The sequence below is a fragment of the Eleutherodactylus coqui genome, chromosome 7 (assembly GCF_035609145.1).
Source record: "Eleutherodactylus coqui strain aEleCoq1 chromosome 7, aEleCoq1.hap1, whole genome shotgun sequence".
NCBI lineage: Eukaryota > Metazoa > Chordata > Amphibia > Anura > Eleutherodactylidae > Eleutherodactylus > Eleutherodactylus coqui.
In genome coordinates this window covers 39968156-39988741 of record NC_089843.1, presented here as the reverse complement: position 1 = coordinate 39988741, position 20586 = coordinate 39968156, and the positions used below count along the sequence as shown (strand labels likewise).

Genomic DNA, 20586 nt, shown 5'->3' with positions numbered 1-20586 from the left:
TTGCAACGCTCATCGCAGCTTCTCCCCGCTGACTCTGTAGCTTCTCCCCCCTGCCTGGGAGAGAGGGGACATGTATGAGCTGGCAGGGCCATGTCACAGGGGAAGGGGATGCAGTAGCTGAGCATACTCTATTCTCCCATCAGTGTCTCCGCACACAGTAGCAGGGACCCCAGCGAACACAGTTACAGCGGGGCCACCTGCTGATGCTGCTGTGTCGGCAGTGGACATGGGCGCTGAGAGCGGGGAGTCTAGCTGGGAGATGTGTAACCTGGGCAAGAGGAATGGGAGGTGCATGTGAGGAGATGTATGTGCGCCAGCCAATCACCAGCTCTGGCCACTACCTAGGCGTACCCTTTAACTCAGAATTTCCAATCCATGTATCCACCCATATTTCTGCTGGAGACAAGATGCACCAGTACCATTGAAAATCAATGAGCAGCTGATTGCTTGGCATCTGGGCTGTTTGCCTAGACTGTTAGGAGGTGTTAAAACCAATGGATCCATAGGGCACACAAGGTGTTCAAGATGCCCTCGACAGACCACCAATAGAGACGATCATCTGATTGTCCGACAACCATGAACAGCTCCAACTGTTTCATTGCCCACCATCCAGAGACAGCTGGTGCCATCGTTACAGGCCTCTGTGTCTGTCAGAACCATTTCCAGGTGCTTAGCTAATCTGCATTTGAAATGGTGTTGTGACCGACTAAACTAGACTGCTACAGAATGGAACAGGGTTGTCTTCAGCGACAAATCCAGGATTAGTTTGGGCGCTGATGATGTCCGAGTTCATGTCTTGAGACCTCGGGGTGAGCGCTTCAATCCTGCCTTTGCTGTGGAGTGGCAAACTTCCCCCACTGATGGTGTGATGGTCTAGTAAACCATCACATACAACAGTAGGCTACCCCTAGTGGTAGTACAAGGGACAATGACAACTCAATGATATGTTCAGGAAACATGTAATTCCTCCCATGGCGGCTTCCAAAGATGCATTTTGCAACACGATGATGCTCGTCTGCATACAGCAAGGGTGTCACAGGAAGGCCTCCACAACATTGCCACACTTCCGTGGCCTACCTCATCACCAGATTTATCACCAATAGAACATGTATGCGACAATCTTGGATGCCAACTTTGACACCCTACGAGTTTGCATGATGTAGAGGCCCAGTTACCGCAAATGTGGATTGATATGCTACAGGATACCATATTGAACTTGTATGTCCCCATGCCCGCCTATATCACATCTTGCATCAGTGCTAGAGGATCGTGATCTTCTCTGTATGTTCTCAATGGGGTCGGTGCCACTGCTGCCGGCCTCATTGACCACAAGGTGAAACCCCTGGATGTGATAGCATCCAGGGGTTTCACATCCAAGGAATCCCCTGCTGCAGCTGTCACAGCCACAGCAGGAGACAGCGGGCACTGCACTTTATGTGCGAATTTTGAACGCAGCCAAGTGCGTTTTTTTTAGTGTGATGCCCGCTTTGGTCACACAAATTTTTGTGCGCTTGCGTTTTGCGCAAAAAAAAATGTGCAAAAACAAAAAAACACCCGTCTGATTGAGCCCTTAAGAGAGTATCTCCGGCTTCTGACTCTGCAGCATAGCTGCACAGACTACTTCTTATCCCTTCTTCCTGCTCAGAAAGCTGCACCTCGTTCCATTCCCTCTTTAAAGTCAGAGTGGTTTACAAATTACTGTCACAGCAGAACATCAAATGAACAACCAACAGTCAGCAACAGCCATACAACTACACCATGTGATGGTTGTGGGGCGGATGGCAACAGAAGGTGCCACACAATACACCTTCTATCAAAGTCCTGCTCAGCTTCAGTAATGGAAGAAAGTTGAATCATTAGAAAGATGTTTAAAGTCTGCATAAAAAGGGTATTTAAAAATGTTTCAGTCTGTAAAAACCTAGACAACTCTTCAATAGTTCGTCAGTTTTAATGGTTCGTTGACAAAGGATTCTCTGAAGATCAGGGAACAGGAAGGAAGGAATTTTTGATTATTCTTCACTTCTCATCCAAATACACCCAAAGCATTTCCTTTCTCTTTTTGAGTGGGGATTGCCATTAATTCTGAACATTATCCCATCCGGATAGATAAGGCCATTATTTGCTTATACTGTGACTGTGAAAAGCACCGATATATATGAAACATAATCTAATTTTCTGGCAGCCGAGCGGCTGCTCACCTGAGATACCGTACACGGGAGATAAAGTCGAACGGCTTTTCCCTAATCTAATAATTATTTTCCTTTTACAGGATGATCAAACATCTCATAACTCATATTACGCTCTTCAGGCTTTATTACGGGTGACGTATTTTGCAGATACATGTGTAAACATTGAATCTACGATAGCGCCATATACACCCGTCTCGCCCTGAGTCGCTAACAGTGGACGCGGCTGATGTTTGTGACTGTTTCCTTACAATGTATCTCTGTAATGGAACACAACATCATGTATCACATGTCATGTCTTCTTGGAACACGGCAAATAAATGGACGATTTTAGAGTTGGCGGCTATAATGTCTGCCTTATCTTACTGAGGGTTTTATTTTAGTGGGAAGGTTAGGAGATAACACGCCGAACGCTGCCAGTCACCGGCAGATGAAGACTAGTTTATGTGAAGGTATAGGTTGTTCCTCGTACTGCAACCAGAGTCAACTGAATGAGGAAAGCCATTACCCACCCACGGACAAGAGTGGCACTGTTTTGCCTGCAGTACCAAACCAGACCACGGCAATATGAACTGCTTCCGGCGCTGTCTGCACTGATGGCAGGGATTCTGAATAGTGATCAACTATTGGTGATCTATCCTGAGGATAGTTCATCAGTAGTAAAAGTCTCGGACAAGCTCTTTAAAAGTGTTGTTTCATTAAAAAAATAAAGGCTGCATAGGTGATAAAATAAAAAAAGACACCTGTCTTTGGCCACCAGGGACATAGCTGAGTGGCTTCCGCTGTCTACACCCCGGCATGGACGGCTAGTGGAAATCAAGTGACCACTATGGCCATATTGTCACCTTCTAAACTCCTAGAATCAGCGATCACATCTTGGAAGCCATGATGCCAGGAGTTCAGGTCACATGCCCACCCTTTAAAAAAAATGTTTGCCTTTAATAGCATAACCCTTTTAAAGGAGTTGTCCAGGACTTTTACTTTTACTATTGATGATCTATCGTCAGGACAGGTCATCAGTAAATGATTGGTGGTGGTCAGTCACTCAAGATCCCTGCCGATCAACTGATCTCTGGGCTCACTGTCAGCATTGAAGCAGATAGTGCTGTCTGTATGGCAGTGGCCCGGTTTACTACAGGCATAGCTCCCGTTTAATTCAGCGGTAGCTGTGCCTATAGTACAAAACCAGGTGGCTGCAATGTTGACAGCATTATCCGCTTCCAGCGCAGTCCGCACTGACAGGCCCGGTAATAAGCTGATTGGCAGGGATCCTGAGTGGCTGACCTCCACAGATCATCTATCGATGACCTGTCTATTGAGTTTAGGTCGTCAATAGTAAAAATCCCGGAGAACTCCTTTAAATTTTTACAAGTTTACATCATGTTTTCATATATTTTGCAGAGGTCACACATCGTTATAGTGATGGCAAAACTACACTACATTGTTCTGAGTGCTACAGAGCCGAAAGCAAAATGCTTGAAGCAAAGTAACAAAATTGGTCCTATTTCTATGGGTTGAAAAGAAAATCGACGAGGAATTTTTCCTCCGTTTCTGGAGAAAAATGTGAAAAGCGCTGAGAACAAGTGGCCGGTCTTCATATAGAATGAGTGCCCTGTTGCAGCTGATAAAAAGCCATTGCCTAGAAGGATGAAAGCCAGCAGAGCGTTTTATAGAAAGGAATTCCTTATGCCCTGCCTGCAGAACATGAATTACTCCACTAGAAAGGAGGCCATGAATGAGTAGAATCCCTGAGAGATGTTTTTACACTTTCTCCAGGCTTCTTCCTTCAGACGTATTTTTAATGCCAGTCCAAAGCTAACCGCAGCTTCATATTGATTAGGCAGAACAATAGAGACATTCTGTAAGAGATGCTATTAGATAATTAATTGACTTGTCTTGCAAGGCGATTCTGAGAAGGAGTACAATAAAAAAAGAGATGTTTTATTATCGTAAGTTAAAATAAAGCTGTTCAGATAAAGGATCCCAGATCTGCTCTTATTTAACCCCTTAGTCCGACATTTTGAAGCCTATGGAGAGACTTTGGCCACTTGGCCACCCTAATGCATATACGTATAGAAGCTGACAATAGGCTCACCAGATGGGTCGGGGATTCCCGGACGGGCCCCTGCAGTTTCAGGGCTTTCTTTCACCTTTCCTTCATAAGCCGATGGGGGACTAGGCCTTTGGGAATTACCTGTAGCTCAGATGCGGCGGGTAGCTGTTTCATTTCCATCTAAGTCCATGGTCAGCGAATGACCAGTAAGTGTTGAAAAAAAAACGTGATTGCATTCTGAGGGCTTAGCTCTGGCGGACAAGAATTCATGTCAGTTCCACATTGTATGGGCAACAGGAAGGGTATTATTGAGTAACAGTTAGAATATGTAGACCATGGCAGCTGTATACAGTCTATGGCTGCAAGTCCAATAACAATTCAATATCCTTATTTACCTAAATGGGGTACATTTACTCAGGGTAGTGGGGCGCTGAGGGAATGAAAGCTCTGGCAGTTTTCTTATAATGCTGGAATGACTCTTTCCATCGCCATGCAGCACTGATCTCTGGCAGTCTTGTCGTAGCCTACGAAGCAGTGGAGACCAAGCCTCTTGTTAAGGAGCCTTCTCTCACACATGCAGTCAGTTTGGCTTCTCACTACCAACTGTGCCACACACTATGGCGCCACTGCTCTTTCTCTTTCAGACACCTAGCTTAAAATGATATGTAGTGACCTGAAGTATGGTACTACAGTAAAATACTTAATCTCAAGTACAGAATCACTGTCCTAAGTAATTTTCCTGTTGCCAGTGCAGTGATGCCGGTTTCCGTTTAATAGAAGTTGGGGCCAGAATAGAGAGCCAAATAGTTAATTGAGCTTTGTCATTTTACTTTACTACAATAGTTTGAGGACCTGGGAAAAACTCTGCCATTCATTCACCTGACCCAGCAGAAGAAAGGAGCTCTCGGATTGGTCGAGGGATGGAGTTAACCGCAGCTGATTTGAGATGACAGTTTTGGTTAGAGGAGACTGAGGAAATTCCCTTTTCTTTGAGCTGTGGTGCAGTAGCTAAATATAAAAGTGAGTAGAGTCAGAATGGAGACAAAGTAGAGTGGAGTGCAGAGAGAGGAGAGTCGAGTTGAGGCAGAAGGAGGGAGGAGGAGGTCTGCAGCCAGAGGAGTGCAAGAAAAGATGTCATTCCTGCTTTCCTCCTTCCTGTCCTGTCGCTGAAGAAACTTGCTGACACTTTCAAGGAACCCCTTGTGCAGTTGATCATCCACCCACTATGCTGAGAGAAGCCCGTGGCAGTCTTCAAACCCAGAAATCCTTCCAAATCATGTTGCAGTTAGGATAGGTTTCAGGACTTAGTCAGTACTTCGGACGTCCACAGACACATGTCATTGAAGCCCTTTGGGCATGCAAGCACTCTGTTAAGTTACCGAACTTTGCTCGCCATCTCAGTCGCTGCCTGCTGCACCTATTCACTCACAGCCACTAAAAAGAACCTGGTAGGCTTGTTGTTTTAGACCCAGTTTCCAGGTTAAGACATTATTGAGTTTGCAGCGTGACATGGACCTTATTTGTTCTTACAGACTTTCTTGTGGCTGGTACACCAGCCTTTTCTGTCAGACTTGGACTTGTATTGCTATCCTGGTATCAGCGCATCTCAAGTTCTTCTTGCAGCTGAGCCGGTATGTTATTGTTATGTCAATAAACAAATTTCAAGCATCACATCATGTCTGTTAATGAAATAACCTAGGTGTTCCAGAGTTATGGTCATGCCACAGGGCATATTTTAAGCCTATTTTGGAATGGCTGGAGCCTAGTCATAAGGCCCCCCTCACTTTACTGGCACAGCAAGCCAACAAGGCAACTTTGACCCCTATTATGTTGCAGAGCACACTGTGCCACCATATACTTTGCCCCGGCCTGTTCTCTAATCTCAGTACCCTCTAGTAGATGGGGAGAGAAGCTAGCCTTCTCTCTGGTCCACTGCTATAGGGTCCACTGCTTCTGTTACATTAGCAATATCCAGTCAATACAAAACACTTGGAAGTGGTATAACTTTAACAAAGTCATACCGGTCATGGTTAGTATGTTGTGGGGTAAAATGAGATGGAGCAACAGAAAACAAGTTATGCCATATTTTGTTCAAACAGTACTTTTACAGAAGATAAACTTAGAAACAGCTGGCAGGCTTACTGACTTGGCAATGGCTGAATGTTCACATGAGTCACTTCACTTGTTATACAATACCTTTTACTCTGCGGGCATCCAACACTTTGGGCAGACTTGGGTGACACTGCGGTAATGGCTCAGCACTCTTAAGGGCACTTCTCCACAATGCTAGCTTTATCTCCTTTCTCATCTTCTGGTGATACCCCCACCATTCCTGAGAAGAGAGATCCTGTGTCCCCTTCCTTCTCACTGCGAGCTTACTGCACCCCAAGCAGTGAGGAAATTGGAGTGACAGTTGCGCATGGGTGTTGCGACTCCATTCACTTTCAATGGGATTGCTGGATATAGCCGCGTACAAGCTCTCAGCAAATTCCATCAGCCCCACTGAAATGAATGGAGTTGCAGCCACACATGCATGGCCAGTGCTCCATTCAGTCTGACCACACTGTGGGTGGAAGAAGTGACCTTGCAGTGATGAAAAGAGGTGGACATGGGCCCCTCATTCTCAGGATCAGAGAAATCCTAGCATTGAGATCTCCACTAATAATAAAGTTATTCCCTACCCTTATTCTATTCATCACTATGGGAATGCCGAGCGCACTATCGGTTTCTCTTCGGCAGTCTCATAGAGATAAATGAAGCTGCTGTGCACATGCTCAACCATAGTTACATTCATACAAGGAATATGAGGTCCTAGTTCTCATAATTGATGGGAGTCCCAATAGTTGAACCTCAACTGATCAGACACTTATTCCCTATCCAGTGGATAGGGAATATGTTTAAATATTGCAATGACCCCTTTAAGACTTCCATTCATTTTAATAGCACCATTTTAGTCATAAATTGCAATTTTACAGGCCCTGGGAAGAATTTCCACATGTATGTTACCTTGTTTCCTGACATCCTCCACAGCGGAGATTAACTCCTCCTTTAGGTCCTGACTTTCTTTTGCAATCTGCTCGCCTTTTTCCAAAAAGTTTTGAGTGGCTTGTTCCACGGAGGCTGCCAGGACATGAGCCTTTTTAGATCGACCTTTCTTTTTACCTGATGGGCCCTTGTTGCTTGTGTTTACCAGAGTTGTCACCTGCGGGACCAATGAACATGGGTCAGTCATATAGAAAGGAGATGGGTCAATCACAGAATAACCAGCAAATCGGAAAATGTGCTTTTTTTTCATTCCTTTTCTCTGGTTGGTAAAACATAAATTGCCATCAATTGAAAAAGGTTTTGGGACACTCAGCCCCCAGCCCCCCTGCCGCTCCCCCGAGCCTGTTCGGACGAGAATGCAGTTTTTCGAGAAGAGTGATGCTCGCTCGAGTAACTGCCTTATCTGAGCGTGCTCGCTCATCTCTCGTAGGGACCGTTCCAGGCAAAAACTATAAATACAAAGAGTGGAGAACTAAACCAAAAATGAGGGTAGTAGTCCTTACTCTCCTGTAGTCCCGTGTGGTGTCTCAGTGCAGTTGCTGGAGGTGGTGGGAAGCACTCAAGGAGGCAGACTTTAGATAAAAACAATTTGTACACTTTATTGCAGAGAGAGAAGGTACATTGTAATTCAGTAGGTACAACACTTGCATTACATTCACTTGAGGTAATTCTATCACAGACATTCCTTACATTGTCAGCTTGTAGTCTACAGACTCCATGTGCATCATTCACTATGAATTCCGTTACTGGGTCTGGGACTGAAGAAGATGACACTCCAAAATAAACATGATTTTTTTTCTTTCTTCCTCTTTTCTATCCTCTCTCAACAATCTTTAGGTGTTAGTACTCACACGGGATGTTATTCTTCCCACCGCACTGGCTGGAGTAGATGGTTGCCTTCCTCCTCCCCGGTCTCTATCTCAGGTTCCTCTGGACTAAACTCTTTCCAGGTCTGGATTAGACTGGTTCTGATGAGTGATAAGATCTTTTCCTAGTTCCTCCCTGGTGAGATCCCCACTAATCATAAATCACAGGCTCCCCTGGACTAGACTGCCTAACCCCGCCCACTCTCTGTCTTTTATACTCTCCCCACTAACCAATCCAGAGCTAAGGGAAATCTCTCTACCCAATCCCAGGCTAGCTAGGGGTGGCTGATAGGTGTTTGATCAGGTAAGGGTGAATTCTGCATAGTCATACAGTGCTAGGTAATAAGAACGCCAAACATTAATACTTCCAGGCCCATTTGATAGCATATACACAGAATTACACACATCAATAAACATTACACATAATCATTACATTACATTAGCTGGTAGTAGTGATGCTGTGGGACTACAACTCTGGGCTACTACCTTTGTATTTCTTGAAATGCTGTGGAAAAATGAATGCTAATCTCTGATTGCTTGCCGTGGGCAACAAGAACTGACTTACTATTAAACAGTTTCGATAAATCGGGCCCGGCAACTTTTTGCAGGAATTTTTTTGCTAATTTGTAAAATATAAGGTTTTGCTTTTACAAACTTTTTTTGTGGTGTTTTAAGTCACACAAAGTTATTTTGCTTTATGGGAAATCACCAGGAAAACAAAAACAACACGCCTAGAGCATGCTACCAATTGTAAAAACTGCCACGGACCCATCAAAAAACTTAGGAAAAGGGCAGCCAAAAAAACCTACAGTGTAATGTGTTTTACAATCCACCCATGACTTACAATAAATAACATCTGGATGCGGTGCTTTTTGTCACAAAAAATGTGACAAGCAATATCCGCTGCCGAAAACACAAGGTGGTGTTTTTAATAGAAAAAAACTAAATGCGACACCAGCCTAAAATAGTGATTTGTACTACTGATGTGTTTGGTTCACGCTTCGCCTACGCTGAAACACTGCAACAAAGCAAACGGTCAGACTATCAGATAATCACTAGATCAAGACAGGTTTTCGCATTCCAATTATTATGGAAAATGTTTCCATCGCCTGACAGCAAGAAGAGATATTGGAAACTGTGAAGAATTAAAATATAGTGGATGGCACTTATAAAACATTTCATGGCAGTTTTTAGTATTAAAAAAGTCACACATTTTTCAAAAAAGCTAGCTTGCGGAAAAATTGTGCAACTTTTGGTGGTTTGCACCGAGGCTATAAATTTCAAGAAAAGGGGACGTGGTTTATTGAGAAGGGCCATGGCAGCTTCGACCAACACGCGCCTCCTTCTATATTAGGCACATCATGAGCCAGCATAAGTTATATTAAGACTGGCGTTTGAATTGGAGGTCTCAGGACGCCTTCACATGGGTGTAAATGTTTTTTGGTCCATGAATACGCAGGGCATTCATGGAATGAAAATCGCCTATCCCCTCCGTATTACGGCCCTTCTGCAGGGTTCTTGTGCACATAGATTTGCAGCATATTTACACCGGTCTAAAATATGCAGAAGAGCCATTATAATGATGAATATCCAATGCTTATTTGACCTGCCCCATTCACTTCTATGGCCTATTTTGGTCCATAATACACACCAAAATAGGACATGGGCCGTATTTTTTCACCCAACCAAAAATCTGTGAAATCTCTTCTCTGCGTCATAGAGGTGTCTAGTGGTCAACAAGGTCTACACAAGTAGAAGAAGAGGTCACTACACACAAGGAGCCTCTGAGAGCCTCTTATAGGCCAAGGGGGAACCATGTTGAGGGCCTCCAGTGACAAGACCGTTCATCTAATCACCACAATGCTCATCATTTACAGATCGGCCAGAGATGAAACTGCAGGACAAGGTTTGCAGCAAACTGACAACTTCTTCTAGGGTCGTGATCTTTTTTGACAAATAGTGTATAAGCCTTTATTTTTTTATCTCATAAACCGGTCTAAGTCACAAAATTGTAAATTTTTGAGACTGCAGCTATCAAATATTTATTTTACCGCAGATAGTCCACCTCCCTCGCTGGTCGCACACAAACTTGTCCTAAACAGTCAGTTCATGGCCGATGGTTGTGTTTTAGGTGTTAATATCTCATTAGCTATAACAGGAAGACACACAGGAGGATTCGGGCCAGGCATTAGGTCTGAATTAAGAGGATATGTGGAAGCAGCCATCAATGCCATCAATAAGTTCTTTGTGAGGCTTCATGCCTCTCGTCCATTTTCGTGTCGCTTCATGTAAATGCCAAAAGCTGTGCATTAATATTCTCTTTTCTCCTGTTCTAATGGATCACCAAACTGCAGGAAACAACCAATGACCTGTATAAAGGCAGGGATGACATTTTCTTGTATAGCCGATTCCTTCCAGGTATAATGCCATCCTTCCACTTCAGTGCACGGCCTTATTGCTTGAGTGAATAGACTAATAGGGCCCCCCTTGCACGGCCTAGCTTATGGTTCTTAGCTCCCATATCGTCTATCAGACAAACTCCTCTCACCAAGATAACACATTTACAGTTGTAGCAAACAAGTTTTGCATATATAAAATATCGGCCGTTTTCTGATTTTTACATGTTTGTCCGAACCAAATGTAGTGATTGGACAATATTCTTGTACATAGGGGCAGTATTATAGTAGTTATATACTTGTACATAGGAGGCAGTATTATAGTAGTTATATTCTTGTACATAGGAGCAGTATTATAGTAGTTATATTCATGTACATAGGGGGCAGTATTATAGTAGTTATATTCTTGTATATAGGAGGCAGTATTATAGTAGTTATATTCATGTACATAGGGGGCAGTATTATAGTAGTTATATTCTTGTACATAGGAGGCAGTATTATAGTAGTTATATTCTTGTACATAGGAGCAGTATTATAGTAGTTATATTCTTGTACATAGGGGGCAGTATTATAGTAGTTATATTCTTGTACATAGGGGGCAGTATTATAGTAGTTATATTCTTGTACATAGGGGGCAGTATTATAGTAGTTATATTCTTGTACATAGGAGGCAGTATTATAGTAGTTATATTCTTCTACATAGGGGGCAGTATTATAGTAGTTATATTCTTGTACATAGGGGGCAGTATTATAGTAGTTATATTCTTGTACATATGGGGCAGTATTATAGTAGTTATATTCTTGTACATAGGGGGCAGTATTATAGTAGTTATAGTCTTGTACATAGGGGGCAGTATTATAGCAGTTATATTCTTGTACATAGGGGCAGTATTATAGTAGTTATATTCTTGTACATAGGGGCAGTATTATAGTAGTTATATTCTTGTACAAAGGGGGCAGTATTAGAGTAGTTATATTCTTGTACACAGGTGAAGTATTATAGTGGTTATATTCTTGTACATAGGGGCAATATTATAGTAGCTATATTCTTCTACATAGGAGTCAGTTTTATAGTAGTTATATTCTTGTACATAGGGGGGCAGTATTATAGTAATTATATTCTTGTTCTAAGGAGCAGTATTATGAATGTTTGCCAAAATCCAACCAATGCCTTGCATTTATTATCCATCATTCACATGCAGCGTGGCTTTAAAACTCCACGGGGAGCCCAGGGTGGCAGTACCAATGTGGTTCACTGATGGAAATGCAGGGCAACCGGACAAATTATCATGGCGTCATTAATAGGTTGCTGGTCTGCATGGTGAACTACATATATCAGAATGGTCTGGCATCCTGGATCCATTATGTGTGGGAGTATAAGCCAAGCAGCCACCCAGTGTGAGTGGCTGACTTATCGGTGTCCTGCACAGGTGTTATTCGCTCTTCCATTTGGTAGTCATGGTGAGAGGATGCATCTATATGCACTCCTCACTCAGTAAGTAACGACCGTTTTCTGTGATTGTATTCCTGTAGATAGGGGCCAGTATTATAGGAGATATACTCTTGTACATAGGAGCACTATTATAGTAGTTATATTCTTATACATAGGAGGCAGTATTAAAGTAGTTATATTATTCTACATAGGGGGCAGTATTATAGTAGTTATATTCTTCTACATAGGGGGCAGTATTATAGAAGTTATATTCTTGAACATAGGGGACAGTAATATAATAGTTATATTCTTGTACATAGGGGGCAGTATTATAGTAGATATTTTCTTGTAAATAAGGGGCAGTATTATAGTAGTTATATTCTTGTACATAGGGGGCAGTATTATAGTAGTTATATTCTTGTACATAGGAGGCAGTATTATAGTAGTTATATTCTTGTACATAGGGGGCAGTATTATAATAGTTATATTCTTGTACATAGGATCAGTATTATAGTAATTATATTCTTGTACATACGGTGCAGTATTATAGTAGTTATATTCTTGTACATAGGGGGCAGTATTATAGTGGTTATATACTTGTACATAGGAGCAGTATGATAGTAGTTATATTCTTGTACATAGGGGGCAGTATTTTAGTAGTTATATTCTTGTACATAGGGGGCAGTATTATGGTAGTTATATTCTTGTACAGAGGAGGCAGTATTATAGTAATTATATTCTTGTACATAGCACGGTATTATACTATTTATATTCTTGTACACAAGGTGCAGTATTATAGTAGTTATATTCTTGTACATAGGAGGCAGTATTATAGTAGTTATATTCTTGTACATAGGAGGCAGTATTATAGTATTTATATTCTCGTACACAGGAAGCAGTATTATAGTAGTTATAATCTTGTACATAGGGGTAGTATTATAGTATTTATATTCTTGTACACAGGGAGCAGTATTATAGTAGTTATATTCTTGTCCATAGGAGGCAGTATTAAAGTAGTTATATTCTTGTACATAGGGGCAGTATTATAGTATTCTTGTACACAGGAAGCAGTATTATAGTAGTTATATTCTTGTTCATAGGGGCAGTATTATAGTAGTTATATTCTTGTACATAGGAGCAGTATTATAGTAGTTATATTCTTGTACATAGGGGGCAGTATTATAGTAGTTATATTCATGTACATAGGAGGCAGTATTATAGTAGTTATATTCTTGTACATAGGGGTCAGTATTATAGTAGTTGTATTCTTGTACATAGGAGCAGTATTATAGTAGTTATATTCTTGTACATAGGGAGCAGTATTATAGTAGTTTTATTCTTGTACATAGGCAGCAGTATTATAGTAGTTATATTCTTGTACATAGGGGGCAGTATTATAGTAGTTATATTCTTGTACATAGGGGGCAGTATTATAGTAGTTACATTCTTGTACATATGGGGCTGTATTATAGTATTTATATTCTTGTACAGAGGGGGGAGGATTATAGTAGTAATATTGCAGTACATAGGGTTCAGTATTATAGGAGGGTTTTTTTTATATATAGCAGACATTTTTATTGTAATTGTTTTCTAGTACTCAAGGACAGTGTTAAACTAGTTATATTTTTGAACATAGGGAGCAGTTTTACAGCTGTTATATTCTTGCATATAGGTGCAATATTAACAGTAGTTTTTTTTTCAGCTTAGAGGGGATTACTAACAAGAACGGTTAATTCATTCCACTTAAATTGTGTAAATTCCTGTTGTGGAATTATGAGTCAGTGTGATTGTAGGCAATGTAAGATCTCACTTGCATTCTACAAAAATACTTAAGAAAATATATATTCTTTAGGCAGAAGCAGGTAGATGAAATTTATTTTCTCTGGTATATGTAAGCTTGCGGATCCTGGCATCCTGCACGTGGGCAGCAGTAATAATATGCACTGTATTTGCAGGAGCATTTTAAAATAGAATGTTTAAAACAATTATTTCCGAAAGTTATGGGATGGTTTTAAAAAAGTATTAAAACATATAATTAGAATAATTACTGCCAAGCTGCAGGAGAAGGTACGAGGATTTTTATGTCTGAAGATGTAGTGGAAACCTGCTTCACATTAAAACCATACTTAGCTGCAATAGATGCGCACATATTCTGTGTTGGAATTAATTTTAAAGACCTGTAAAATTTGTAATTAATTTTAGTTTTCAGCTTTCGTAGTGCAGGTAGACTAGTCTAGATAACGTTTTGTACATTGGGGGCAGTATTATAGTAGTTATATTCTTGTACATAGGAGCAGTATTATAGTAGTTATATTCTTGTATATAGGAGGTAGTATTATAGTAGTTATATTCTTGTACACAGGAGGCAGTATTATAGTAGTTATATTCTTGTACATAGGAGCAGTATTATAGTAGTTATATTCTTGTACATAGGGGGCAATATTATAGTAGTTATATTCTTGTACATAGGAGCAGTATTATAGTAGTTATATTCTTGTACATAGGAGGCAGTATTATAGTAGTTATATTCTTGTACATAGGGAGCAGTATTATAGTAGTTATATTCTTGTACATAGGGGGCAATATTATAGTAGTTATATTCTTGTACATAGGAGCAGTATTATAGTAGTTATATTCTTGTACACAGGAGCAATATTATAGTAGTTATATTCTTGTATATAGGAGGCAGTATTATAGTAGTTATATTCTTGTACATAGGAGGCAGTATTATAGTAGTTATATTCTTGTACATAGGAGCAGTATTATAGTAGTTATATTCTTGCACATAAGAGGCAGTATTATAGTAGTTATATTCTTGTACATAGGGGGCAGTATTATAGTAGTTATGTTCTTGTACATAGGGGACAGTATTTAAGTAGTCATATTCTTGTACATAGGAGGCAGTATTATAGTAGTTATATTCTTGTACATAGGGAGCAGTAGTATAGTAGTTATATTCTTGTACACAGGAGCAATATTATAGTAGTTATATTCTTGTATATAGGAGGCAGTATTATAGTAGTTATATTCTTGTACATAGGAGGCAGTATTATAGTAGTTATATTCTTGTACATAGGGGGCAGTATTATAGTAGTTATATTCTTGTACATAGGGGACAGTATTATAGTAGTTATATTCTTGTACATAGGAGGCAGTATTATAGTAGTTATATTCTTGTACATAGGGAGCAGTAGTATAGTAGTTATATTCTTGTACACAGGAGCAATATTATAGTAGTTATATTCTTGTATATAGGAGGCAGTATTATAGTAGTTATATTCTTGTACATAGGAGGCAGTATTATAGTAGTTATATTCTTGTACATAGGGGGCAGTATTATAGTAGTTATATTCTTGTACATAGGGGACAGTATTATAGTAGTTATATTCTTGTACATAGGAGGCAGTATTATAGTAGTTATATTCTTGTACATAGGGAGCAGTAGTATAGTAGTTATATTCTTGTACACAGGAGCAATATTATAGTAGTTATATTCTTGTATATAGGAGGCAGTATTATAGTAGTTATATTCTTGTACATAGGAGGCAGTATTATAGTAGTTATATTCTTGTACATAGGAGCAGTATTATAGTAGTTATATTCTTGCACATAGGAGGCAGTATTATAGTAGTTATATTCTTGTACATAGGGGGCAATATTATAGTAGTTATATTCTTGTACATAGGAGCAGTATTATAGTAGTTATATTCTTGTACATAGGAGGCAGTATTATAGTAGTTATATTCTTGTACATAGGGAGCAGTATTATAGTAGTTATATTCTTGTACATAGGGGGCAATATTATAGTAGTTATATTCTTGTACATAGGAGCAGTATTATAGTAGTTATATTCTTGTACACAGGAGCAATATTATAGTAGTTATATTCTTGTATATAGGAGGCAGTATTATAGTAGTTATATTCTTGTACATAGGAGGCAGTATTATAGTAGTTATATTCTTGTACATAGGAGCAGTATTATAGTAGTTATATTCTTGCACATAAGAGGCAGTATTATAGTAGTTATATTCTTGTACATAGGGGGCAGTATTATAGTAGTTATGTTCTTGTACATAGGGGACAGTATTTAAGTAGTCATATTCTTGTACATAGGAGGCAGTATTATAGTAGTTATATTCTTGTACATAGGGAGCAGTAGTATAGTAGTTATATTCTTGTACACAGGAGCAATATTATAGTAGTTATATTCTTGTATATAGGAGGCAGTATTATAGTAGTTATATTCTTGTACATAGGAGGCAGTATTATAGTAGTTATATTCTTGTACATAGGGGGCAGTATTATAGTAGTTATATTCTTGTACATAGGGGACAGTATTATAGTAGTTATATTCTTGTACATAGGAGGCAGTATTATAGTAGTTATATTCTTGTACATAGGGAGCAGTAGTATAGTAGTTATATTCTTGTACACAGGAGCAATATTATAGTAGTTATATTCTTGTATATAGGAGGCAGTATTATAGTAGTTATATTCTTGTACATAGGAGGCAGTATTATAGTAGTTATATTCTTGTACATAGGGGGCAGTATTATAGTAGTTATATTCTTGTACATAGGGGACAGTATTATAGTAGTTATATTCTTGTACATAGGAGGCAGTATTATAGTAGTTATATTCTTGTACATAGGGAGCAGTAGTATAGTAGTTATATTCTTGTACACAGGAGCAATATTATAGTAGTTATATTCTTGTATATAGGAGGCAGTATTATAGTAGTTATATTCTTGTACATAGGAGGCAGTATTATAGTAGTTATATTCTTGTACATAGGAGCAGCATTATAGTAGTTATATTCTTGCACATAGGAGGCAGTATTATAGTAGTTATATTCTTGTACATAGGGGGCAGTATTATAGTAGTTATATTCTGGTACATAGGACCAGTATTATAGTAGTTATATTCTTGTACATAGGGGGCAGTATTATAGTAGTTATATTCTTGTACATAGGGGGCAGTATTATAGTAGTTATATTCTTGTACATAGGAAGAGTATCATAGTAGTTATATTATTGTACATATGAGCAGTATTATAGTAGTTATATTCTTGTACATAGGGGGCAGTGTTATAGTAGTTATATTCCTGTACATAGGGGTAGTATTATAGTAGTTATATTCTTGTACATAGGAACAGTATTATGGTAGTTATATTCTTGTACATAGGGGGCAGTATTATAATAGTTTCTCTGTATTCTCGTACATAGGGGCAGTATTATAGTAGTTATATTCTTGTACATAGGGGCAGTATTATAGTAGTTATATTCTTGTACATAGGGGGCAGTATTATAGTAGTTATATACTTGTACATAGGGAGCAGTATTATAGTAGTTATATTCTTGTACATAGGGTGCAGTATTATAGTAGTTTTATTTTTGTACATAAATGGCTGTATTATAATAGTTTCTCTGTATTCTTGTACATAGGGGGCAGTATTATAGTACTTATATTCTTATTCATAGAGAGCAGTGTTATAGTAGTTTTATTTTTGTACATAAATGGCTGTATTATAATAGTTTCTCTGTATTCTCATACATAGGGGGCAGTATTATAGTACATTAGTTGATCCTCCTGTAGGAAAAATATTTAGCGGAATAGCCCATTTGACTTGTCAAGTAAGAATCTTTGGATTTAACTGTTCTCGGGGTGACTGAAGTGACAGTTCACAGCTGATGATCTTACAACCAACTTTTAGCAGGCATTTCCCAGATGTAACACACGTGCCTCCTTTTTAGAATCGCCACAAACTCTGTACAGTGAAATCCAATTCTATAGTTAGAATTCAGCACAGCCGGTGTCTGGCACAATCCGTATCTCAGCTGCCGTGTGCCTGAGGCGTACAGATATAAAGTAACGTGCCCACGGCCAAAAGAAAATTATATGCGAATCCAAAGCAGGTTCGGATAGTGACAGTCACTAAATCACTTATGTGCATTTCAGCAGCTGACTAAGGCCGGTAAGGCTGACAGCAGCTATTCATTTGTTCCACTGCGCAAAGTCACAATATTATACAGTGGATTGTTGTAGCAGAGCTGAAATTGTTATTCAGACGTTTTTCTTACACATGCAGATTTCACCGCAGTCCTATGGGAACCCGCAAGATATAATATCATGAGTTGTGCCAAATGACAGACGTCGCTCAGCTGTATCTAGTACCGCATGGGGTAGCAGAAGTTAGATATGTTATTACGCACAGTCATCTTGTTCTCAGCGTGGGCATTTGTACGTTTCGAGGACTGGTTATGAGTTAGCCCTTTAATGATGAAACGTGGAGGCACGTTTAAACTTTTTGCAGTACAGAACTTTAGGGGCCATTCAACAGTCTTTGTGCTGTTCATATATTCCATGGACAGCACACAGACCCATTTATAGCTTAGGCGGCTGTATACACAAACGATTTTTCACACGACTGGTGGTCCCTATAAAAAAAAGATCCCTGCAGGTCCTATTTACATCCACTTTCACTGGCTTGAATAGGACATGCAATGTACAGAGGCAATGAGGCACATTTATGGGTTACACAGTCGTTAACATTCGATTGTTCCAAGAAAGACAACCCTAAAACACGGGCAATGTTCTCTGTCTTGACAGCATCTCCCCTAACTTGTGAAAACTTTCCCTGCTGCTCTTTTTTACAGGGTCTCAGTACCTGCCCAACTGTGCCTGGTTGTAGGTCGGCTTCTGCCCACCTCTGCCCTTGTGCAGCCATGGACAACCCACATTTCTCCATTCTGCTTATGAAGATTCTCCAGGTTTTCGCCACCAGTTGCAGATTATAAAAGGGGTGACTGACCCGCTTTACAGGTGGTCTATAGAAAGCACAAAGGGCTTCACTAAGCTGTGTGGACACAGGAAAGGCTGCTTTACTTTTGGTAGTGGCATAGAGGTGGTTCAATCACTTTGTGCGTGTTCAGAATGGTCTTTATGGCTTTGTTGGGGGCACAGTGGGAACTGTATTACTTTGTTGGTGGCACAGAGGAGGCTCTAGTTCTTTGTGGGGGCACATATAGTAGCCCAGCGGGTCCTACAGAACATGCACAGCGCACTTGTCCTGTCACACCTGTGTGCATGCCGTCCATAGATGTAGAAGGTGCCGTCTGTAGGAGAGACCCTGTTTCTCCCCTTTTCTCCTTAGCCTGATGTCAGCTGCAGCCCTATTGGCTGACAGTCAGATTTAATTCCACTGGTGCAGAGCCCCAAGGTCGGGAAACAAACATACAAGTCCTTATGCAAGAGTTGGAGGAGTCCAGTAAGTGTGGGAAGAAAAGAAAAGTGATAAAAGGGAGTGACAGTGAGCAGTTAGACAGACCCAGACAGGTGTGAGAGAGGAGAGGTTGCAGTTCAGTTGTTAAAGAGGAGGACTCAGTTAGAGCACGTTTGTCACCCAAGGTAGAGTGAGGTGAGAACCAACTCCCTTGGCACCACAGTGGAGGAAAAAGGAGAACCTTTCTGAGGTCCATCTTCTACAAACAGTGAGTCATAGCTACCCAGTGAAGTCAAAGCTAGGATTAGCATTACAGCCACTTGTCCCTCTAGTTCATAAATCCTTCACTAAAATCTAAACCAATTCTTCAGCCAAATCTACTAGTAGGGAAATTGTCTAGGTAATCAATCTTCAGGAAAGGAAGTGAGAGAGTGTTGAAGTCAGAGTATCTTCAATTCATTACCACTGTATCTTCTTGTTGTACTCAAATTGCCTGTTCAGTGCTGCATTTTGGTGTACCCACTACGAATACATTTTACAGAGAACTGTGTATTCAAGTTGTATGCAAATTTCAAAATTAGTAAATCTGCGCACTCTCATATTACTAAACTATTTTTGTTATTTCTGCGGCATGCCACCCCGAGTGTCCAGTTAGAGTGTTGGCGTTACGTGACAAGGACTAGGCCTCTGGCCATACAGACAGTAAGTTCATTGGGGCATTGCACACAGAAGAGTTTGTATTATTTTGTTTGTGGCACAGAGAGGGCACCTATAGTTTGTGAAGGCAGAGAGGGCTATATTACTTTGTGGAGACAGTGGCGACTCTATCACTTAGCCAGGGCATAAAGTGGGCATTACTTTGTGAGAGAGCACAAAAGGAATTATTACTTTACGTGGGCACAAAAGAGGGCACCATTACTATGGAAGACAAAGGAAACATTATTTCTTGTTGTGGGCACTATTGGTGGGATTATTACTTTATGGGTCACTAGTACAGTTTGGGGCACAAAGGCAGTACTATTACCATGGCGAGGCACTCAGAGGAGTATTGGGGATAGCAGGAAAATGGAGAAAGTGTTGCAGATGACTATAATTTGCCATCATCCACCACCCTTTGCACTCTTACAGTCATACCTGTCTCCCTTTAGTTTAGCCAGAGGTTCCTCTGACTAAACTAAATTTGCTCGTCCCATCTGTTTATTTAGTGAAAGACTATCAGTCGGCTGCTACAAAAAACTGAAAATTGTTTCCTACTTTTGAGAACACTTTTTTGTCCCTCAAGAATAAAAAGGATCACAGTCAGGGAAAGAACAACCTCTCTTGGTGCCTATAATGGTAGTTTCAATCTGCTCCCCTTCCCTTCATACTTTCCCAAAAGCCGAGCAT

At 40.2% G+C, this 20586-nt stretch overlaps 1 protein-coding gene across 2 annotated transcripts in view; it reads right to left on the bottom strand.

Moving 5' to 3' along the window:
- Window positions 1-20586, bottom strand: part of CTNNA2 (catenin alpha 2) — a 2255723-nt gene that overhangs the window by 1902774 nt on the left and 332363 nt on the right. For both annotated transcript variants that reach the window (XM_066572940.1, XM_066572941.1), the window contains exon 3: window positions 7246-7441. In XM_066572940.1, coding sequence (XP_066429037.1) covers window positions 7246-7441 — 196 coding nt within the window. The remainder of the gene's footprint in view (window positions 1-7245; window positions 7442-20586) is intronic.